General features: G+C 45.3%; 1 protein-coding gene across 1 annotated transcript in view; it reads left to right on the top strand.

Annotated features, from left to right (window-relative positions):
* MAP2K1 (mitogen-activated protein kinase kinase 1) overlaps positions 1-24872 on the top strand; it is a 369367-nt gene that overhangs the window by 150042 nt on the left and 194453 nt on the right. The window contains exons 3-5 of the mRNA XM_069625019.1: positions 3266-3412; positions 13680-13757; positions 13868-13919. Of these exons, the coding sequence (XP_069481120.1) occupies positions 3266-3412; positions 13680-13757; positions 13868-13919 (277 nt within the window). The remainder of the gene's footprint in view (positions 1-3265; positions 3413-13679; positions 13758-13867; positions 13920-24872) is intronic.

Here is a 24872-nt window from a genome sequence, read left to right as displayed (position 1 = left end):
GGGAGGGTATTTGGGGTATGTTCTTATCAAGGTCTGTACTCACTATGTCGAACCTGGGGAGGGTATTTGGGGTATGTTCTTATCAAGGTCTGTACTCACTATGTCGAACCTGGGGAGGGTATTTGGGGTATGTTCTTATCAAGGTCTGTACTCACTATGTCGAACCTGGGGAGGGTATTTGGGGTATGTTCTTATCAAGGTCTGTACTCACTATCTCGAACCTGGGGAGGGTATTTGGGGTATGTTCTTATCAAGGTCTGTACTCACTATGTCGAACCTGGGGAGGGTATTTGGGATATGTTCTTATCAAGGTCTGTACTCACTATCTCGAACCTGGGGAGGGTATTTGGGGTATGTTCTTATCAAGGCCTGTATTCAGTACGTCGAACCTTGGGAGGGTATTTGGGATATGTTCTTATCAAGGTCTGTACTCACTATGTCGAACCTGGGGAGGGTATTTGGGGTATGTTCTTATCAAGGTCTGTACTCACTATCTCGAACCTGGGGAGGGTATTTGGGGTATGTTCTTATCAAGGTCTGTACTCACTATGTCGAACCTGGGGAGGGTATTTGGGGTATGTTCTTATCAAGGTCTGTACTCACTATGTCGAACCTGGGGAGGGTATTTGGGGTATGTTCTTATCAAGGTCTGTACTCACTATCTCGAACCTGGGGAGGGTATTTGGGGTATGTTCTTATCAAGGCCTGTATTCAGTACGTCGAACCTTGGGAGGGTATTTGGGATATGTTCTTATCAAGGTCTGTACTCACTATGTCGAACCTGGGGAGGGTATTTGGGGTATGTTCTTATCAAGGTCTGTACTCACTATCTCGAACCTGGGGAGGGTATTTGGGGTATGTTCTTATCAAGGTCTGTACTCACTATGTCGAACCTGGGGAGGGTATTTGGGGTATGTTCTTATCAAGGTCTGTACTCACTATGTCGAACCTGGGGAGGGTATTTGGGGTATGTTCTTATCAAGGTCTGTACTCACTATGTCGAACCTGGGGAGGGTATTTGGGGTATGTTCTTATCAAGGTCTGTACTCACTATCTCGAACCTGGGGAGGGTATTTGGGGTATGTTCTTATCAAGGTCTGTACTCACTATCTCGAACCTGGGGAGGGTATTTGGGGTATGTTCTTATCAAGGTCTGTACTCACTATGTCGAACCTGGGGAGGGTATTTGGGGTATGTTCTTATCAAGGTCTGTACTCACTATGTCGAACCTGGGGAGGGTATTTGGGGTATGTTCTTATCAAGGTCTGTACTCACTATGTCGAACCTGGGGAGGGTATTTGGGGTATGTTCTTATCAAGGTCTGTACTCACTATGTCGAACCTGGGGAGGGTATTTGGGGTATGTTCTTATCAAGGTCTGTACTCACTATCTCGAACCTGGGGAGGGTATTTGGGGTATGTTCTTATCAAGGTCTGTACTCACTATGTCGAACCTGGGGAGGGTATTTGGGGTATGTTCTTATCAAGGTCTGTACTCACTATGTCGAACCTGGGAAGGGTATTTGGGGTATGTTCTTATCAAGGTCTGTACTCACTATGTCGAACCTGGGGAGGGTATTTGGGGTATGTTCTTATCAAGGTCTGTACTCACTATGTCGAACCTGGGGAGGGTATTTGGGGTATGATCTTATCAAAGCCTGTACTCACTATGTCGAACCTGGGCAGGGTGTTTGGGATATGTTCTTATCAAGGTCTGTACTCACTATGTCGAACCTGGGGAGGGTATTTGGGGTATGTTCTTATCAAGGTCTGTACTCACTATCTCGAACCTGGGGAGGGTATTTGGGGTATGTTCTTATCAAGGTCTGTACTCACTATGTCGAACCTGGGGAGGGTATTTGGGGTATGTTCTTATCAAGGTCTGTACTCACTATGTCGAACCTGGGAAGGGTATTTGGGGTATGTTCTTATCAAGGTCTGTACTCACTATGTCGAACCTGGGGAGGGTATTTGGGGTATGTTCTTATCAAGGTCTGTACTCACTATGTCGAACCTGGGGAGGGTATTTGGGGTATGTTCTTATCAAGGTCTGTACTCACTATGTCGAACCTGGGGAGGGTATTTGGGGTATGTTCTTATCAAGGTCTGTACTCACTATGTCGAACCTGGGGAGGGTATTTGGGGTATGTTCTTATCAAGGTCTGTACTCACTATCTCGAACCTGGGGAGGGTATTTGGGGTATGATCTTATCAAAGCCTGTACTCACTATGTCGAACCTGGGCAGGGTGTTTGGGATATGTTCTTATCAAAGCCTGGATTCAGTACATCGAACCTGGCGAGGGTATTTGGGGTATGTTCTTATCAAAGCCTGTACTCACTATGTCGAACCTGGCGAGGGTATTTGGGGTATGTTCTTATCAAGGTCTGTACTCACTATCTCGAACCTGGGGAGGGTATTTGGGGTATGATCTTATCAAAGCCTGTACTCACTATGTCGAACCTGGGCAGGGTGTTTGGGATATGTTCTTATCAAAGCCTGGATTCAGTACATCGAACCTGGCGAGGGTATTTGGGGTATGTTCTTATCAAAGCCTGTACTCACTATGTCGAACCTGGCGAGGGTATTTGGGGTATGTTCTTATCAAAGCCTGTACTCACTATGTCGAACCTGGCGAGGGTGTTTGGGATATGTTCTTATCAAGGCCTGGATTTTTCATGTCGAACCTGGGCAGGGTATTTGGGGTATGTTCTTATCAAAGCCTGTACTCACTATGTCGAACCGGCGAGAGTGTTTGGGATATGTTCTTTATCAAGGCCTCGAGTCAGTATGGAGTGCCTGGGATGGTATTTGGAATATGTACTTTGTCTCGACCTGCCGTCTGTGTAGTGAAACTTGGGATTGTATTTCAGCTACATTCTTTGTCGGGGCCTGTCTTCTGCACGGGGAGGCCGGGTTTGTATGTGAGCTGCTTTTTTCTTAACCGAGGGGGAGGCGGGTGTGTGCGCACGCAGTGTAATAGTACATGGCCGTCCTCCCTTAAGTGGACCTGTTAATGTGTAGAGTGACTGTGCAAACTTGCCTTTTTTCCTGCATATGGAGAAACCGAGACAATGGCTGTGATCTCTCTTCCCTCTGCTCCGGGGTCTACTTGTTGTAGAAAGTGCACCTGAATAGTGCATCCAATTTCAAAAATATAACTTGCGAGTAACTTCTAGTACCACGAAAGACCTATTCCCCTGCCGTCTAACATTGGTTTATTGTCCGTGCAAAGAAAAGTAAATTGCAATTCATTCTGTGTTTCAGTTAATTCATCTGGAGATCAAACCAGCCATCAGGAACCAGATCATAAGGGAGCTCCAGGTGCTACATGAATGTAACTCCCCTTACATCGTAGGCTTCTACGGAGCATTCTACAGCGACGGGGAGATCAGCATCTGCATGGAACATATGGTATGGGCTCCAAAGCACTCTGCTTGGGCTGGGCAGCATGATTTTTGCTGGCCTAGATAGTGTAACATAATATGTGCCGGACTCTGTCAATTGTAAAAATGACCAGTTTGATGTGTGCATATGCAAGGTACATATTCCATGGAAGACCACTTGTTGTCCAGTGTCTACCAAAAAGACATCCCACCACCAACCCATCTTGGCACACAACCCTTAGCAGGCCATTCCCATATGACCTGCCCCCTGTGACTGTGCTCTGTACGTGATCTGCGTTCATCTATAAACCTGTATGCCACAATTGGTGCTTTGCAGCAACAAAATATCAAATTAAATAAATCATTGACCCATTCTCTGCCAGGACAATTGGCATTGATGTCCCATAGTCGGGTATCTGGTTCTGTTTTTAAACTGATTGGCTAGCCTCCTGGTAGACATGGTATATTTGGGTTTCGGTGCAGCCACCTCAAGATCAAGTTCGTACATCCTGGAACATTAGTAAGGTTCAGTATAGGCCTGGCCATCTTTATCTGATTATAGTGTGGGCTTCCTGCGGACATGCCTTCTGTACAACAGTTTGGAATATTCATGGCCATCTTAGAGCTGAAGAGACTGTTATGGCCCAACATGACCATGCCTGTGGCATGGTAGTTGAGCACAGACTGTTTTTTTTTCTACTGACCACAGATTTGCCACTTCTATTACTGTGCCTTTGCTGCCTGTTCTGGTTTTATGTCCACATGAGGGTAGTGTGTGGAGCTGGCACTGATGAGCAGTGCAAGGAGCCTTCATTGTTGGACAGGGGAAAGAAAGTGTTTGCGTGTGGGGCTGCGTGTGGGGGCTGCATGAGGAGCTCGCACTGTCTGGCGTTGTTATAATCTGTCGCTGTATAGTCCACCCAGTTTCACTCTACCTTTGTCCATAAAAAGTGGCCAAAGCGACCCTAGATCCCTGACTCCCAAGCAGAAAGAAACAGGATGCCAAATGGAAACCGGTTCCAAACGTTAAAAAAAAGACTCCAGAGAAGATAAACTCACTAACAGAGTAACGCAGCAACCATAGAGTGCTGAAGAATTCCAGCAGCCTCCATCATCTCCAGGGGTGTTGCTAGGTCTGGAAAAGACCCGGGGCTACGCTGATGTTGGAACTGTCGGAACTGGGGGCTAGCTAGCCTTTTGGTTGTAGCTCCTGAGATTCTATCCGGGGCTACAACCAAATTACCAGGGGCTATAGCCCCCTTAAACCCCCCTAGCAACGCCTCTGATCATGTCACAGTCTGTCTTTATACACTGCATCGGCCATATGACAAAAAAAGAGTGCAAATGCAGCAACCTACCTAGGACATCGTGGGATCATTTAAATAGCGTACACGCTTCAGCTACACCACAGAGCTACATCCAAACATAAGGTGGCAGACATCTTAACAAAAGCAATTCATAATGTCCTGTTTCTACTTCTGTTACACTAGGCAGCAATTTACCAGGCCACAAGCAGAATGCACATCAACTATGAAACGGTCTGGCAACACTCTGGCGGGCCACAATACGCCACTTTTTCAGACAGGCCTGGTTCTGTAAGACCACTACGGTGATGTTGGGTGCAGTTTTAGTTTAGGTTTTTTAAAGTTTATTAATTTGTATAGCGCCGACATAGGCCCATGGGCACTAGGGCGCTAAACAAAACAAAAAACGAAACACACACATAACATCAATAGGATACGTTTTCCACAGGGAACAGAAGGCATACAAGATAGAATTTAAAAGAAAGAGATTCATTCAACACAATCCTTCAGTTTGAGTCCGATGCCATGTTTGTCAGTCTTTTACATACACTCGAGAATGACGGCAGACTGCCAGAACTCCAATAGAATGAACTTTCCACATAATACAATACACACAGAAACAAACACACACAACGTAAATAGGCTAAGTTTTTCACACGGAACAAAAGGCATACAATACTGAAATTAAAAGGAAGAAATTAATTCAGCACAATCCTTGAGTTGGGGCAGATGGCATGTTAGTCAGTTGGAGACAGAGGACATATTGGGCCGATTTTTACATATACTCAAAAATAACAGCAAACTGCCATGACAACAACCTTTGATGATACAATCAGTTTTGTTCCCGGTGCACATTTCCTTAATATGCAACCTGCGCAAAAGCCGAAAGTCCTGTCCTCTAACACTCCCATTACTCACTTTAGAGTGTCACCAAGACAAGACCTTATTTCTGAGTGCTTCTCTAATTTCGGTCCTCTCTGGTGTATCTACGTTGTTAATGAAAATTCATAACAAGCTCTCTCAGAAAAGAATCTGCCTTCTTAATGCGAAAATCCCTACCATGAGTAGGCATAGCCAGATCAAATTAGGGGTTGGCCGCCTTTCTAAACTGTTTAGAGGAAGGGCAGATGATGTCAGACTGAGGGACGCTGGTCTCATTCGCAATAGGTGTCACAATGGTGTTTGTCTTGTCGGTTTGACATGCTATAACACGCCTGTTGGAATGCAGTTAATTCAAGTCACATTGACATGCTTTATCCACTCTAGCTGCAGTGGGGTGTGGAGGGGGGGGGGGGTGGGCTTGGGATGCAATCTCATCAAAGGAATCCACCCAAGCACAGGAATCCTGATTAGTTTTGCACTGATTCAGGACTTCAATGAATTTCTCCTTCATATATGGCCAGATTTCTGATTCACTAGGTCCTCCCAGTGACTCCTTATTTCCAAGACAGGCCTGTGAAATGGCTTCAGCAATCACCATGTCCCTACTTTTCAGCAGAGATTGTAGCGCCTCACTTGCAACTGATGGCATTTGAACAGAAATACCACCTTGTCTAGGGACATGACCTTCATCAAATAAACTAACTTGATCTTTCTGAGCAGCAACTTCTTCCAACTCTGCTATTAAGTTTGTTACTGGGACATCCACAGTTACACACCCATCTTCATCAGTTGAATCCATGCTCTCTTTATGGAGGCGCTGTCTCCTATGGCCCTCCTTGCCCTGGTGTCCAACACACGGTTACTGCCCTTAACTCTACACCTAGGGGAGCCACCGGCTTCAACATTATTAAACTGAGAAACAGCCTCAGTTAATAAACCTGCTGGCTTCTTTTTTAAAATACTGATTAGCCGAAAATCATATAATATGACACGGAGGTCCCACATTTCGTTGAAATACTAGTGCCAAGCCCAGTGTCCTGTTTACTATTTGTAACGAAGCAGCTCCCAGCCTTCTTAAATTGACATGCTAGGTTTATTTCCAGCTTCATAGACATCTTAATAACAGTCAATCATGTTACATTTAAATTACATATAGGACAATAAAACACTGGCAGCCCATCACCCAGGCAGAGAGCTCACCAACTGACCGTGTTATAACATTCACCCATACATTCCAACACTCAGGCATAAACACTCCACATGACATCACAACATTCCTTCTGCCAAGCCATACACAACACATCTCCTCCGCTTACACTTGCACATCACACACAGCAAAGCATTACACAACACATCTCCCCTCTTCCGGCAACAGAACGGAATATTACACAACACACCTCCACACACACCAACATAAGACATTCACGCCGACTCGCATCATCAGGGCTAGCACGTAACACGTGCTTAGACAAACTACCACTCACCTCATACACGATGCACTGGCCTCTGGCATAGCACACCGGGACCATCAACCAATATCACTGTCACAGTCCGGACCCTGATGAGGGTGAAAAGAGTCAAAGAAGCACACACAGTACAGCTAAAAAAAACCCAGCTGCACTGCATGTGCACAGAGAATGGAAAAAAAAAATGATTTGTGGTAAATAAACCACAAGTGTCGGGGTAATGCGTGGCAATGCAATGCCTAATACCATAGACACACCCATACACACGTACACATATATGCCTAACCATGCGTGACTTATACTACAGTCACAGCACTACATCCCCTGGGGGCGCTACCACCCAGATACCAAACCATTCACCTTGCCTGACTAACCTCAGTCACGCCCGGACAATTGGTGGCCCTACCACCTCACACAGCCATACGAGAGATAACTATGCATAACCTCATTATAGTCACGCCCCGACATAACTGGTGGCGTTACCACCAGAAAACAACACATATACTGATTAACCACGCGTGACTCATCGCAATCACGCCAATACCAAACTGGAGGCGCTATCCCCAGATACCATACTATGTGACACTACCTCTCAAATATCCTAGTGACATACCCATCCACATCCATACTGTACATTGGGCTGAAGGCGCTACCCCAGCCATCACATTGAGAGGTAAGACATGCTGACCTGGCACTCACACCATCAGCAACCATACCTATACATTTCATATAAGCTTCACTCAAGCTCACCAAACTCAGAGGAGGCGCTACCCCCGCAATAACTTCGTGGGATAACCACATCCATACCATAAAGATCTGGAGGTGCTACCCCCAGTCTGAACATCCTCCCATGTTATAACACGAATCCATGTTTTACACATAGATCCCTGACTCTTTACCATACCATACATGTTAATAAAAGCTAAACATTTACCATTTGGAATACCCACTCCATGACACTAGATGTCATATGCCACAATCCAAACTTGTAGTCCTGAACCACAATGTTCATGTAGCATCCTTGCCAGGTGACCTGCAAAGCCTCAAGATAGTTAAGACTTGTTATATATCAGGCAATACCTCCCAGCCATGCAATACCAAACATACCACACCAACATTGTAATTGCTAAAAGTCTATGTCGCTCGCAGCGACCCTAAACTGCAAATTCCAAAGAATGGTTAAACTGGATACCACACTGTGCAGCCTACACATGCCATACATCATACTGGCACCATGCACATTCCGCACTTCATTGCCACAAGTTCCAAAACAAAACCAGTCTTTGGCATTAAATGAGCTATTCACATAGGGCTGCACAACCGTATCCCATTGAAGACGATATTACAATTAGTTTCAGCATTTTTCCTTAGCCACACTTTACTCAAAAAGGATATTCGTAAGACCAACTATTGTTCCTCTCCTTCCATGACTTCTGTAATGTTCCATTCTGCACCCAACGGAGGTCACCAGTCCCACCAACTCCCTTCCGAAAACTCCAAACACATCCTACGCGTTGAAATCTCTGTCCACCTACTGTGCTTCTGAAATCCCAGTGCAGCACATGCTGCGCTTCTTCCTCTGGAATTACCGTGCACCTTCTGCACTTCCGAAATCACTGTGGACCTCCTGAACTCCTTCCTCTGGGACCCCATAGTATCATCACTGATGTCCCAACATTTCAGAACCAAACTAAACTCCTGAAAATCCTGAAAGTGATTATGCTAGCTCGTTCTTACATAGACAACTTCCTTCAAGACATCACAGGCACACTTCAGACGCTTAATTTGTGACTGGCTCTTGTTGCTGCAGATGCACCCACACATGCGGGCAACACCCTTTCATTCCCGTTGATTACACTCGGTTAGGATATTGTAATCTACCATTTCGGAAAAGCAAAAAATAAAATAAAACGGTGACAGTTCAAAAGCTTGTGCAGTTTCGACATCATTGAAGGTCTTGGTGTGTTGGCGATCCGGTGGAACCCGAGTGTAGCGTTCGAATGAAGAACTGTTTAGTGGTGAACTCTATGGTGGGATGATGTGAGACGCAGCGCATACAACATAAGTTCAGGAGAAAGCACCTGCAGTTACGTTGCAACATGAAGAGGCAGTGAATCCAGTGACACCTAGGCAGTATCATATGTTTACTGTAGAATACGACGGCAGCTATCTGCGGTTACACTGGCAAAATTATATAGATGCAGGCATTTGATAAGGTGCAGAACAGGAGGTGTCGTCTACGAGCGGGTATTCTGAAGTTGAAACGTAGATAATGGAGTGGAATACAAGTGCCTGCTTTGCTGATACAAGTGCCTGCTTGGCTGACATTTGGATTTAAAAGTCTCGGAGTTCCTATTCATGAAGAAGGAAGGAAAGTGCTTTAAAGTCAGGAGGCACGGTGTGAAAGCAATGCAGAGTTGGCATCAATGAGGAGCAGAGACATGAAAGGGAAATGTGGGTAATATCTCAGAACTTTGGTGTTTCTTCAATCACAGCGAAGAAATGAAATGGTGCAGTTGAAGTTGCATAACGGAAGTGAGGTGAATACGCACAGTATCCTTTCTATGAAGTAATTGCAGGCTAAGAGTGCACATCACCCAGCGACTTTTAGAAAATTAGAAGTTCTGTGACGACCTGTTTGGTAAAAATATTCATGCTTAGCTAAAAGTCACAAATTAAGCGTGTGAAGTGTGCCTGTGATGTCTTGAAGGAAGTTGTCTATGTAAGAACGAGCTAGCATAATCACTTTGAGGATTTTCAGGAGTTTAGTTTGGTATTGCAACATGGACTTTAGGAGCAAAGTTATGTCATAGGGTCAAAAGATGTCCATGGACTTTTAGGACGAATGTATTTGATTTGCGTGTATACTGCAGTCATAAAATTGCTTTTAGGAATGTGAAATGCTAATATGTAATGTGCCTGACTCAATTGAGGTTGGATGTGAATCGGTTGCACAAGGATTAGTATGAGATGTAGTACGAGTTGTCACTGCTGAGGTAGCGCCTCTGGTGTGAGTGACACTAAGTAGTAGTGAGAGGTAGCGCCTCTGTTTTGGTTCGCACTAGTGGCCTCTGATAAGTGTGTCATTAGTGTATTCTGGTTTGGGTTGCACTAGTGGTATTTTAGAGAGGTAGCGCCTCTGATAAGTGTGTCATTAGTGTATTTTGTGGGAGGTAGCGTCTCCGATGTATGCGTCACGGTAGAAAGAGGTAGCGCCTCTGAGTATGATGCAAAGGTAGTTGAGGGAGGTAGCGCCTCCAGTATGTGTGGTGAAAATGGTATTTGAGAGAGGTAGCGCCTCTTATGTGCATGTAATTAGTGTATTTGAGGGAGATAGCGTCTTAGATGTTTGTGTCACAATTGAGAGAGGTAGCGCCTCTTGTGAGTTTGACGCAAAAGCAGTTGAGGGAGGTAGCGCCTCCAGTTTGTGTAGCACAATTGGGATTCAAGAGAGGTAGCACCTCTGATTTGTGTGTTTGTAGTGGTCTTGAGGTAGGTAGCACCTTCGATGTTTGTTAAATACTGTAATGTGGGAAAGGTTGTGCCTTCCTCTGTATGAAGTAGAGCTGGAAGTTTAGTCTGTGTGTGCCACGCTATATTAGTGCCACAATGTTTAAAGGAGGTAGCGCCTTCATTGTTCAGATTTTCTTATATCTTGATGTGCTGAAGCTTGCACTTTTTGGAGAGTGTGGGGTTTGGCATGGCAGACTCTTGTGATACTGCTAGGGGTCGTTAGTGGTCAAGTGTCAGGTACGCAGATGGATTAGGGGATGCCTGGCTAGTGTCTCAGAGTTCTCTGGAGTATTTGAACATATTGGCTCATTTGGTTGCACCTGATAGGCTGAGTCAATGGAGTGTATGAGGGGGTCTGTAGTGTTTGTCTTTGGTAATGAGTGAGATGCGTGATGTTCAGTATGTGTGGTATTGAGTCTGGTCCGTTAAAGGAAGCAGATGTGTTTTGCGGTGACTGTTTGTGTGTGGGTCTGGTAAAGGAAGGATGTGTGCTATGTTGTGACTGTCTGCGACATGCTGTCATTTAGTGAGTCTGTGATGTCACATGGAGTGTTGCTGTGTGAATGATGGAATGTTTATCTGAGGGTTCCATACTGAGGCAGGCAGTTAGAGCTCCCCTGGCCATTGCTGATTCAGTCCATACTCTCATGTATTTGTCTTAATGTCATGGTAACTTAAGTGTCTGGAATAAATTTAAGATGTAACCCAAGATAAGCCTGCAAGTCACTTCACAACACTGTTCTAGTCACAACATCCCCAAACTCTTATGTAGGTAATGCCATTGAGCGCCACGCTGATCTCAGTGTTACTGGGAGCAATGCTGGTACTGGCTCACTCTGCCACGCTCAAGTATGCTGTATTATCTAACTGGTGAGAGTGTGTGAAACAAGCAATGGGGCACCAACATGAAAATACGTAACTGGTAGGCAGTTCGCAGACCCCACACTGATAGAATGTAGGGCAGTGTGACAAGCTGGATCACGTTGTAAGAAGCCAACACTGATGGAAGCTTGCATAAGTGGGAGTTTAGGGACTGTGGATTTGTCACCATGAGAAGCTTTCATTGAAGTGGTGTGAGACACTTGCATGGGTGTGCAGTATGAAAAACGTGCATGGGCGTTCAATGTGAAATCCTCCTGTCAGGGAATTGGAAGAAGCTCGCACTTGAGCACTAAAACAATCTTGCATTGGGGCAACAAACTAGTTCTGGAAGGGCAGGGATAATTTGAGAATCATGGAAGGTAGCCAGATCTTCAGTGTTCAGCCAGACAATCCTACCATATAGCAGCTTGTCCAGGGGGAAATAAATCACTCGAATACTGGACATGTGAGAGGTTCAGTGTGTATTTAAAGAGCTGCTTTTTGACTTCTGCAGAGCAGAAGTGGATTTCAGAATGAGGGTAGCCATCAGAACCTGCACCACTGGGGAAAAAGCAGCAAGGTGACTGTGAGTAACCAATGTAATGGTGCAGTGCGCTCTGGCTCCTCCCCGGCCTTCACTTGAAAAAGAAAAGTGAATGTGAGGGGCAGAGCATTTGAGAGTTATATCTGTGGTATTTGCTCATGAGCTAAAGAGGGCAGAGCTCACAGACTCTCGGTCACGGGGCACCATTTCATATTTTATTTAGCAGAAAATATAGGGGAGAGGGCTCCTTCCCAGACTTAATTCTCTTCCACACTTTCTTTTAAATTGAAAGCGAATTTCACGCCTTCAAACATCTGCCCAGTATTTGAGGAGTGATGACTTGGCAACGCGGGAAGCAATCACTGATGGACAATGTGAAGTGTGCACTTGTGGGCAAGGAGACCACCAGATGCCCTTGGAGGTGCAGTGGGCATCATGACAAGCCAACACTGGTGAACAGCTTGAAAAGCTGGCATTGGCTAACAGCTTGATAAACTGGCATTTGTGGGCAGTACACGGCAATGGCATTAATCTGCTGTGTTAGAGGCTGGTATTGGTGGGTAGTTTAAGAAGCTAGCATGTGTGGGTAGTGTGAGCAGCCTGGCTTTGGTAGGCAGCACTTGAAGCTGAATTGGTAAGCAGAGTATGAAGCTCTGCATTAGGGGCTGCTTGTGAATCTAGCATTTGGTGGTCAGAGTTCGAAGCTGGCATTGGTAAACATTGTGAAGAGCTGTAATTGGTGGGCACAGTGAGATGCTGGTTATAGGCTCTGGCAAGAATGCTCCTAATCCCCTCCCACTCCCTTTAATCATCATCTTATCCACATATTGCATTCTCCTACACACTTGGAAGATCTTTCATTTTCAAAGTGCAAAGCACAGTCGATACTGCAGGGATGCAAAACCATTTTCCTCAGCAAAAACGGCGACACGTTTATGCAATCCACTTTTGGCTGTGACATAGCTTCTTGAGCAAAGCAGGGCCTTTTGTAAGGGTGGACCAAGAGTGCAATGGCCCGGGGCAAAGAAGTCGAAGCGGGCGCTGCGGGAGATAGAGGCGACACTGCTAACAAGAATGGCAGAGAGCACACCTGAAGCAGATTTAATGAGGACAAAAGCCTTCATCCTCATTCTGTACTGTCAGCTCCACCTCATGCGGTTAAAGCTTTGCAGCACCTCCCATTATTTAGCACCTATTAAAACGGAACTTCCTCATTACACCTGGGGCAAAGTGTGACAACTCAGACTGTCCTGCTGAGGATTGGGTGAAGGTAAAGGGGAAAATAGGAGCCAGACAGTGAGAAAGAAAGAGAAAAGCAAGAGGAGCTGTGATAAGGAAACGGGGGAGGGGGGCGGTGAGGGGGGATGAGGAAGCCAGAGTTCAGAAACGGACTGAGAGAAAGAGAAAGAAAGCAGGTGTTTAGCGATATAATGGGAAACCTAGGGTGAGTGAAATAAACTGAAAGAGAGGGTTCTAGTGGAAGTCAGAAGGAAAGGCTGCTCATAAAGAAACTATTTTAAAAGCAAACCAAACCAGGCCTGGTAACGTAGATTAACTTACATAAATATAAGATGGTGTTTATTCCTCTCCTAAAGGTATGGACCTGATGTACACAGCTAAGGAAATTTGATGTGATGCATGGAGCTAGCATGGTCACCTGAACCTTAAAGACCAGTTGTGTTATTTCTTTGTATCAATTGCAATATTTGTTCATTTTATTCCCAGGATGGTGGATCCTTGGACCAGGTGCTGAAAAAAGCTGGGAAGATCCCGGAGAAAATTCTGGGTAAAGTCAGCATTGCAGTGAGTAGCGACATCCCTGCCTATGGTCTTAGCCCTATATCTGAAGCAAACTGTTAGTGGTGCACAGCCAGTCGCTGACAAACTAACGCTGCCTCCCTCTATCTCAATAGGTCCTCAAAGGTCTGACGTACCTGAGGGAGAAGCACAAGATCATGCATCGAGGTGAGTAGGGATCTGGAATACACCAGCGTTGTATGAACAAGCCGTTGGTTAACTGAGGTTGTGGAGGGATCTGGCAAGGTACTTCGATGCTATGAGCCCCTGCAGCAGAGATCTATTTGAGCCTTTCTTGTCACATTTTGTAGAGAAATTGTCTATCTTCCATGCTACAACACACCTTCCCTTAGGACCTGCCACATTTAAATAACAAAAAAATAAACTGGCTAGTACAACACTGCATTTAAGTTGGAATTCCACTACAAGGCACACTCCATTTTGATGAATACATAATTTTATATCCGTTTTTATTTATGTAATTGTGAAACCAGCTAGCAAATCATTTTCAGTATACACTATACCTAGTTTCCACATCATGGCTCGTTTCCAGCAAACCCACTTAGCACATCATTAATAGTTCAGATTAGTCAAATTAATAAAATTATCTTATGCCCACTTGGGGGATGAACACTCACTTTTATGATCAAACTCACTCTAACGCTTGGCTGCTAGAAGTAAAATGGTGCTTGGACGGATCCCATTCGAAGATGGGACAAACTCTCCAAGATTGGAATGGCTTAGCAATAAATACATTGAGACCAGCATCAAAATGACGCCCCCTTGGCTCTAGTGTAGCGTTTATCATTCTGACAGATAAACACCAGGACCCAGTGGTAACCAGTACTTTTCCGCTCAGCAAGCAGCTACCGACATGGACTTCTGTCACCGTTTTACTATTCACATTACAAGTATTGGTTCCCCTATCGCCCTCTCTCTCCCATTCTCTCCCTCTCCCCCCTCTCCATCCTCTCTCCTCCCCCTTCCTCTGTCCTCCTCCCCCCTCTCTTCCCTTTCTTCACCACTCCCCTCCTCCCCCTCCCTCTATTTCTCTCTTCTGCCCCCCCCACTAACCCCAACCTTCCCATCACTTTTACAGGACCTAGCACCATGAAGCTTGTACCAAGGATGATTCACTTACTTTTAACAAGATCCACTTACATTACACGCACGGCCTCTCTCACTTTCTCATGCTAATTCTTCTCAGACTCATGTCCTGATATGTCATGATATGGTATCTCAAGGCATGTTATGTCATGTCATTCCCAGTGAGCTAAACATTCAAAGTATGCTCTGAGTTTCACATTTCCAAAATGGTGGACATGTCCACAAAGCTCCAAGTTTGACCTTCCGAGTAAGGCCTTAACTTCACATTCGCCGGAAGTTCTCAGTTTGAAATCCCAGTAAGCTTAGAGTTTACATAATTCAATTTTTGTTTGCAATAAAACATTCTATGTTAGCCCCAGATATCACGGAGAGCAAGCTCTAATTGGAAAAACACTGCTTGTTCAACTGAAACTGAAAAGACACAAAACACATGCCAAGGGTCCATAGAATATAATGGCAAGCAGTGTGATGAGGCACTGGGTCCATCACACTGATGCAAGACTTTCCAAATATTTGGCACACAATTCGAACCTGCTGTGTCTTGATGTCAATGACACATAGTTTAGACTCATTCATCCTATGCCGAATATTTATAAACTGTGTAATCTTTCAAATGCTCTGGTAGGCGGTTCTCATTTTCTGACCTAAACCCACATTACTACAGAAGTCTTTAAAGGCAAACTAAACCTCATTATCAGTGTTTATTTACTAAAGTGGACCCACTCTTTTAAAGCCATTTTTAGTGTTGCATCCATTGCAGATTGCACCTAAAGAGTAAGGTACTGTAGTCTATCAAGACCCCCTAAAAGCCACCCTAGATCACTCAAAAAATGTACAGACCAAGTTGGGTGCCGGCTCAATACGATCTTGTGTCTGGAGACCTCCCTGGAGGACAGGGTAAAAGCCATCTTGGGGAAGATTCAGCAGCTGTCCACAGTATCCATTGCAACATTTCAATCCATCAAATCTCTTTAGGGCATGATGTCCTCCTGCATCCATCTGGTCCCCGTTTGCAGGCTCCAAATGCAGCTCCTTCAGGAATTCCTGGACGCCAGGTGGCAGCAGGTCACAGGCACATGGACAGAGAAGATTGTCCTGAATCGGGCATTCCGTCAGACTCTTCAATGGTGGTTGGTTCGGCCACATCTCGCACAAGGGGTCCCCTTCCAGATCCCTCCATACCAGGCTACAGTCACTACCAACGCCTCGCTGGAGAGTTGGGGGAATCACACAGGACAATCTCACACCAGAATCCTCTGGCTCCCGGAGGAGAAGGAGTTGCACATAAACATCCAGCTACAGGGTAAGGTGGTGCAGATCTTCATGGACAATACCACCACCATGTTTTACATCAGGAAACGGGGCGGGGACAGGACAGGCTCCCCCGCTCTCTCCCTGGAATTCAAGTTCCCTGTGGCGCTGGGCCATTCTTCAAGACATGTTTCTTGTCCCTGTTCACCTGGTGGGTGTCATGAATACCATTACGGATTTGCTCAGCAGCAGCTGCGGTCCTCTTCAGCGAGTGGGGTCTTCCCCAGATTGACCTCTTTGCGGCAGTTGCCAACTCCAAGTGCTGGAAATTTGCCAGCAGATATCTTCAGCCGAGGAGTCTAGGGGATGCCTTCTCATTGCCCTGGGTGGGGCTCTTCCTGTACACCTTCCCTCTGATACTGGTACTGTTCCGTGCGATCAATGCACTCGGACGTTGCCACTGCAGGATTATCTTCATTGCGCTGGCATGGCCGAGGCAGATCTGCTACTCAGATCCTCTCCATCTGTCGGTGGTGCCAGCCATCCAGCTGCCTCCACTTCCCGACCTTCTCTCCATAGAAAACAGATCAATCCTTCACCACGACCCAACATCACTGAGCATCACAACCTGACTCCTGCAGCCATAGAAATTGGGCACTATTCCCTGCCACTGGAATGCAAGAAGATCCTGGCCAGGGCCAGAGCTCCATCTATGTTGTCTTGCTACAGGCACAAATGGAAGCGCTTCACAGTGTGGTGGTGGGAGCGGAGGATCACACCTCTGCGGCTAAAGGCTCTGCAGCTCCTCTCGTATCTTCTCTCGCTGGCTAAAGCTGGCCTGGCTCACACCTCTATTAAGGTTCTTCTGGCTGACACATCCCATTACCCATGGCTCCAGGCAATCTCTCCCTTTGGTTGCACAGGCTTGTCAAAGAGTTCCTCAAGGGTCTCTTCATGACCTATCCGCCGGTGAAGGCTCCTGCCCCAGCTTGGGAACTGAATGTGGTCCTGCATAAGCCTATGGGCCCTCCCTTTTGAACCAATGCATCCCGCCCCTTTGAAGTTTCTATTATGGAAGGCCGCTTTCCCAGTGGCTCACCTCGGCCAGGCGGGTCGGGGAGATTCAGGCCCTCTCCTGTAAGCTACCATATTTGTCCTTCCACACAACTAAGGTGCAAAAAAGGTAGCAGGCGTCCCTCTCTCGAAAGAACACGGCATGATAACCTGTTCAGTGGTTTTTAACAACTTGAGAGTTTGCAGCCATCTGCTTTTTGCTCCCTGTACCTTTCACAGATGGGAAATATCCATTTTCATATCAGTCTTTGTCCCACCCACATGGGCAGTCCAGCACCGAAATTCTATGGCAATTCCCTTCTGAACAAGAGTACCAACAGCAACCCCATACACGTGTTTCAGCCTTGTTGGGCCTCATCAGTGAGGTGGAGCTGTGCCTCTCCGAACACAGTGAGCAGGGAGTTTACGTCTGGTTGCCCCCAGGCAACTCAGGGTGACCAACCCCAAGTTCCTTCCAAAAATACAGAACTAAGGTGGTTGCTACAGACTCATGCCACCTTCATGGCGAAGGTTCCATCTTACTTTCATATCAATGATCCTTTGGTTCTCAACCCTTCTACGTCTGCTGAACGGGCATTGCATTTACTGGATGTTGCTCGTGCCCTCAAGTTCTACGTGGCACACGCTAAAGTTTTTTTTCTATATTCAGGTGGCTCTCTAGTTGTATCATGCACGGTCATCGTCTGGCCAACAGACCGCTTCCGGGCCAGCCGAGAGCCCACTCCACCAGAGTCATTGCAGTAACAACAGTGTTTTTCTCCGGTGTTCCCCTGCTCGACATCTGCAGGGCTGCTATGTGGCGGTCTACCCACACCTTCACGAGATTTTACTGCATCGACAGGGATTCCATGGAGGAGTCCCAGGTCGTCCAGGCAGTGCTACGCAAACCTGTTTGTTTGAGGTGAGTCTATTCCAGGGGTAAGCGTATTGCTTCTGTGAGCCTTGCCACCTCCTGTGTTTTATTTATTTGTACATTTATATAGTGCACCTAACACAAAGGTATCTGGGCGCAGTTATGTATATGTACTGCTGTGTAATCATGTTCATGAGCATGTGAATCCATGCAAGACCCCATGCTGGAGAAGGTGCAAGTTACTTACCTGTAACTTTTGTTCTTCAGCATGGGTCTTTCAGGGATTCACATGCAAACCCTCCGGTACACAGTGCTTATAACAAATAAAAAATATTTAACAAACTTTTTCAGTGAAAGATAAATAACGACAAAGATTTTGAATTTTTTATAAAAGTATATGTGGGGTTGGGGCAAGGTATTAGAAAGAGTGGAAGGGTTTGCGGGGGTTAGTAAAGCAGGGGAAATGGAGGGCTTGGTGGCGGGACCCCAAAATAAATAAGAGAAAAGAAATTGACATTATTTTAGAGTCACTGAAAAGTTTGACACTATTTTTCTTGTGGTTATAAAGACATGTAACCAAACCCTCTGTCCTTCCTGTGATCAATCAGAGCTGATCATCCCAAAAACCTTGGCCAGAGACCCTTCTCATGTGGCCAGGGAAAGGCAGACACTTCCTGATCCTGACCCTGGGTTGGTGTTCTGCAAGAGGATCACATGGGAGAAAGGGGGAGACCCAGGTCGGGGAATTTGGGAAAACCCTTTAACTAACCTTCCTAGTAATCCCACGATTTGAATGGCTAATTGTAAAATTGAAGTATGTGGCAAAAACAGACACAAAAACATTAGGGACTTCAAGTCCCATAATGCTCACAATACTGGGACGAGGAAGACGAGCTCAGAGGTGCAGAATTCTGATGCACTGTCTATTGGCTCTAATGAAACCACACCTGAGCAGAACGTTTGACCACTTATGGCCTCCTCAGGTGCAGGCCATGAGAAGATCAGCTGTGTGAGCAGCAGAAGCAGAGAGAAGAAGCCAGGACCGCAGCTGCTTTTCCAGAGCCTTGAGGCTCTGAAAGAGTCATGAACATTGTGGCCTTACTGTGCAGAGATCGTGCAGTGGGAAGTGGTGTGGAGGCTGACTGTCCCACGGGAGAGAGGAGCTCTCCCAATTCTGTATGGTGCCTTAGTGGCTGGCGACCACCTGTGTGCGCGTGGAGTGACACAGACTCCATGTACAGAAGGTTTGAGCACTGGAGGTGTGACCGGAGCAGTCGGGCATTTAAATCCCAAAGCGGGAAGAAGAATCTGAACCAGCTGTGTGTCGGAAGGAAGTGCAGAGGAAGACCAGTGAGTTTCCCTATGCACAGTGACCCTGGGGAGCTCCGTGACAGACAGCTGTCTGGAAATAGACATTTTGACTACCAAACTAATGAATTAAAGTACTTTTGGAATAATTCTTAGATTAAGAGAAATGCAAAACCAAAAGATTATATTCATTGTTGCCAAATTGAAAAGAGGGCAATACTTGAGCAAGAGAACCAGCATTGCCTATGCCAAAAAAAGGCAATAAGAAATAGAATTGAAACATGTTTTCCTAGAGAAAGAAAACTAAATCGGATATATTATCAGCAGTTAATTGGTGGAACAGAAGAAACCCAAAGGTAGCAGGAAAGAATCCCTCCTTGTTATCATTCTCAAGGAGAGGAAGTTAACGTGCATTTCATGTGGCAAACAAGCCAGAGGAACAAATGGCATTAATGAGTGTTATGTCCTTTTGAAAGAAGCTATACATCTCAATGTTGTTGACGGTTGAAGACTTTAATGAAGTTTGAAGTATACCTCACCACTGAGCACTGCTAGTAGAAGTAGGAGTGTTATCCTGGCATTCGAGTATACCAGGAAAAGGACTTTTTAGTGGTTAGTGCTGGCAGGTTAGTGAACTAGGAAGAATAAATTGAAGTAATGCATTGTGGTTGAAGGTTGTGGTAGAAAGTGGCTGGCTAGGCCACTACAATGTGATTATTTGAAATGTGATAAAAACTCATCCTGACACATTCTTTTTGTGTGTGAAGAGAAAGATATTGAACAATCAAAGAATGGGAAGATACATGTATTTTGGTTTTGTTGAAGGAGAACATTGTGAATACTTTCAGCAGTCACCTTGGAAGATAACTTTTTGTTGCATTTGATACAAGTGCTGTGAGAAACCAGAAGGTGTCTCACCCACTAGTCCCTGTGGATCTCTCTCTCAAGTGGTCAGGGCATGGCAATCGCCTTTGGTTCCAGACCCTGGGGTGTGGACCAGTGCGGGTGGATCACCGGGATGAGGGGTCCTTGGGGAGTAGGACGCCGGATGGTGAGACGCAATAGCCCTCTCTTTCCTGTAACACCTTTACCCCATCCTATCAGATAGGATGCACAGGGACTCTACTCCCCCTCTCCCTTTTCCTGCACAAACACTTTCACACAGACAGCCCGCTCTGGGAGAAAACAGACTAACACCTGAGCAGTATACCTGACGTGTCCCAATACAATGGTCAGACGAGGTAAGGCAATTACTGACCATCACTCACACCTGACTTCCATTAAGCTTCCCCACACAGATAAAAGGCGGAGCATGAAAGCACGCTCTGAGTGAGGCAAGGCACACGAGGAAACCCCAGTTTCGAGACGGCAGCTGAATAAGAGAAGAAAGACGGCAAAACAGGAGGGGATCGTAAGGAGGGACGTTCCCTTGACCTTTCCGACAATAAACGGTTACTTTCAACAGCCCTCTAGATTAGAAAGCATAAGACCAGGAAGCCAGGATGAAGAATCCTGTATTGTGGGTCAGATACCCGGGGCCCTCCCGCGTCACTAATCAAGGTGGGGAGAAGCAGTAGCCGCTGTGGTACCGTCCTTGGCTCCAAGAAGAAAGCAACGTTAGTGAAATCAACACAGCTGGTGAGTTGGGGAGACCAATACAAGGCCGGTCTGTGTTACAAGCAGCAGCATTGTATGGCGAGCGCTGGAATGGACATTGTTAAAACACATGTGATAAAACGCAAGTAAATTTGAACTGCTGATGAGTGTTTGAACTTTGAAGAGACTTTGATACAATATATTTGACAGAGTGGTCCGGTCAATCGAAGGCCTCTGTAAGATGTCCAGCTGAGAAGTGGCAGAAGTGAAAGTTAAAAGGGACATGTTAATAGAACAAAGAATTGTGAATCGAAGTGGTCCTGCAACGGGACAAGCAAAATCTTGCGCACAATCGAAAGTCTACAATTATGATATAGTAGAGAAAGTTTGGAAAATTAGATACATTTGGTCCGAGCCCAGCAGAGGGAGACCAAATGAAGGTTTTGTGTTAAAGTGGGTCTGAGCCCGGCAGGGGGCAGGGAGAATCCGCCATAAACAGCGCATCACCAGAGAAGTTGTACATAGGAGAATTCTGAAGAGAAAGGAACTTTGAATGTTTGTCGCATCAGGCCCTCTGAAATAAGAGACTTTGAATGGCAAAGAGACTTTGGCAGAGAAGGTCCTGATACTGAGATTTTGAACTGCATCCTCGTGCTAGAAAACCAGAGTATGTGCTTAGCTCGAGTGTGCCGCCTTGTCCCATGCTGAAAACGTGGGGAAGCAAAGTTAACGGCTCAACTACCCTGACCTATCATTTCTTGAACACTTTTCTTCTGTATAACATTGTTTCCCACATCATTTGTATTTAGAAGTAAGGATTGGAAAAAGGTTTGTTAGTATAGGCCCTTTTGATTTGACCAGATTCTACTAAGACTGCGTTCTTTATTATTTGATGGTCATAGCTTGCTCCAATCTTTAGATTTAGGATTAGATAGGCGTTTTTCAAACCCAATTGAAGTTCAATAAAAACCGTTGAACTGTGATCACTTGTCTGTCTTCACTGTTTGATACCATGCCTTCCTTACAGTGCACATTGGAAAGCTTGTGGAGTGAAGAGAAATCCTCGTTAGGGTAGGGAAAGTGAGGCGTTTCTCTCACCCATATTATTTAAATAAAGATGTCTACTTTTGAGGAAACTCTATCTACTTGTCCGCCTCGCATTTCTGAACCCTCACATTCCCCTGTCTGGCTCTTCTTGGTGCATACTGTCACTTTAAGTGCGCTACTAAATCTGAAGATGGCCACCAGGGGTGGAGTTTAGGAGGACAAGTGTCATTGGCTGGGGGCAGTATGACCCAAAGGACACGGATAGGCCATAGAAGAGATGAGCAGTTTTGAAGTGAAAACTGCTTTTCTTTTTACCGAGGATTCCCAGCCTGACGAAGGGGAATATTCAGGAGCATGTGAATCCATGCAAGACACATGCTGGAAAACAGGAGGTACAGGTAAGTAACTTGTGCCTTCTGCTGCATTCATTGAATAATGGCTGTGCAGCAAGAAGCAAACTCTGAACCAAGTGCCATTTTACCAGAGCTTGAGACTGAAGGGGAAGAGCTTCGACTTCTATAGGTAGGTAGATAAAGCACACACACTCAGCTTTGGCAGATCAGTTTGAAGAGTAAAGATATTCTGTGCTGCTGTGCTTTAACTTCAGTGACACTTTACAGTAGCACATCACCAGGTACTAGTAACTGTTAGAACCCAAGTACAAGATTCAAAAGAGAAGCATAAGTAAAGAATAGGTACTAAAATATGAATGAGAGAGTAGAAGGGCAAAAGGGGAGGCAGTACTGCATGAGTCTGATCAGGGAAAATCTGGACCCTGAAAACAAAGGCCAAAGCACCAGCTTGGTAGAAACAGAGGCCTTGATAGGGCAGAGGCAGAAAGCAATAGCCATTGCACAAGAATCAGTCCAGTAAATGTATAAAGTGAAGCAAGGGACAGTGTAAGGGGACACAGGGAACCTGGTCTAGTGGGAAAGTCAGAGCAACTTCAGGCAGTTATGCATGTCCTTAGCCAATTTAGTCCAGGGTAACTTATCACCCCTACCTCCAGAACCTTGCTTCCACTCCCAGGGGAGTGTCCACGACCAACCCAGCAGGGGCTGTGGTAGGTGCAGGGGGTAGGGAAAAGCATGCACCTGTCCCTGTGCAACAGTGATGAGAGCAGGCAACAAACCCTGAAGTAGGTTGCTGCTCCCATTTGCCAACAGGGAAGAGGTTTACCAATGTCACATATATTCATATTGATAGTTCAATTCTCACACCATCCATTAACCCTTGGTGTGCATTAAGACATATTCCTTGTAGAACACATCAATACATAACCACCTAATAGACCAACTACGTGCCTCACCAGGTCTTAATATGCAACCTTACAATTCATGCTAATCAATTTACATCAAAGCATCTGCCTTAATCAATACCTTACTCAATGTGATATCAAATGAAGGGTAAAAGGCCTTTTTATACTCACTAACTAGAAGGTAAGGAGTTGAAGAGTGCTGGAGAAGATGTGATGCCTGGAAAAATCCACAATTAAAAAAATAAAATTACCTTTTTAAATCAAAAACAAAATGAAAAAACACAATGGACAGAACAAACAATACTAACAAAAACCCGAAAGGAAAATCAAACAAACTACACTGCAGCCTCCTCCATGTTAGATCCATGGAAAAACACAACAGAAATAAATGAACCTCCTAAATGAAGGAGGCACAAACGTGCTCTTCCTTACCGGAAACCGGCTATCAGACAACTATAAAGCAATCGCAAATGAAGCAATACCCAACAATTATAAATGAATACATGCCAACAGAGAAAAGCGAAGAGGAGGCGGAATCGCAACTATACACAAAGAACAGGTCCGAGCATCTCGAATCACCACAACCAACGCAGAAGACTACGAATCCCTTCTCATCAAGATAGAACCCAACAACCAATCCAACATAGTATTCCTCCTGATCTACAGACCACTGTCGTACAAGCCCACAGTTTACAGTGAAATTTCGAATTCAATAATTTTGAATGCATTAATTTCGAATCAATAATGTCGAAAAAAATGTTGCATATATTTCATTTTTTTTTTAATGGGGGGTTCTCCCAACCCCCTGTTTTTTTTAATAACCCATTTTTTACTAGCCAAACCCCAAAAAAAAACTAAAATACAAAAATAAATATTCAACATTTTTTTCGAATTTTTTTTTCCTCAAAATTAATGCATGCAACATTATTGATTCAACGTTTTAACTGCACACCCAACCCCACTTTGCAACAAAACTAGCGGACAAGGCCGCCATGTTATCAACCCACCACGACAACCTAGTCATACTGGTAGACTTCAACATATGGTTCGAAAAAGAAAACAAATCCACAGCCAACTCACTCTGCACACTCCTATAAAATGTGCATTTCAAGCAAATAGTAAATGGATCCACCCACGACGCCGGACACACCCTGGATGTAATTTTCTGAAGGGAAGGACTAGGCACATCCGCGCCACCAACACCAATGGTGTGAAGCGGCCACTACTTAATACCATTCTGCATCACATCCCAAACCCGCTTACAGGCCGCGAAGGACATACTCTACACCAGCAAGAAAAAAAACTGGAAGAACCTGGACCCAGAGGCCCTTCTAGAGTCAACTGTCCTAAGTGAAAGAGACCGCACTGATACAAGCATAGACACAGCATAAGACACACTCGGCAATTGGATCACCAAGGCCCTTAACCAGTTAGCACCAGCTGATGCATTCAAACCAACACCCAAAAAATTGGGAGCAAAGGGGTACACAGAAGAACTGAAAAACTTCAAGAAAAACCACTGCAGAATGGAAAAGAAATGGAGAGAACAATGCACCAGACGAGACAAAATAAAATACCAAAGACAACTCAAACCATACAAAGTAACAGTCCTCAAAAGAATTGGCAA

Source organism: Ambystoma mexicanum, chromosome 11 (assembly GCF_040938575.1).
Source record: "Ambystoma mexicanum isolate Mex_15411 chromosome 11, UKY_AmexF1_1, whole genome shotgun sequence".
In the NCBI taxonomy this organism is placed as follows: Eukaryota; Metazoa; Chordata; class Amphibia; order Caudata; family Ambystomatidae; genus Ambystoma; species Ambystoma mexicanum.
The sequence above is the reverse complement of the archived record's forward strand: the minus strand, read 5'-3'. Positions and strand labels throughout refer to the sequence as shown.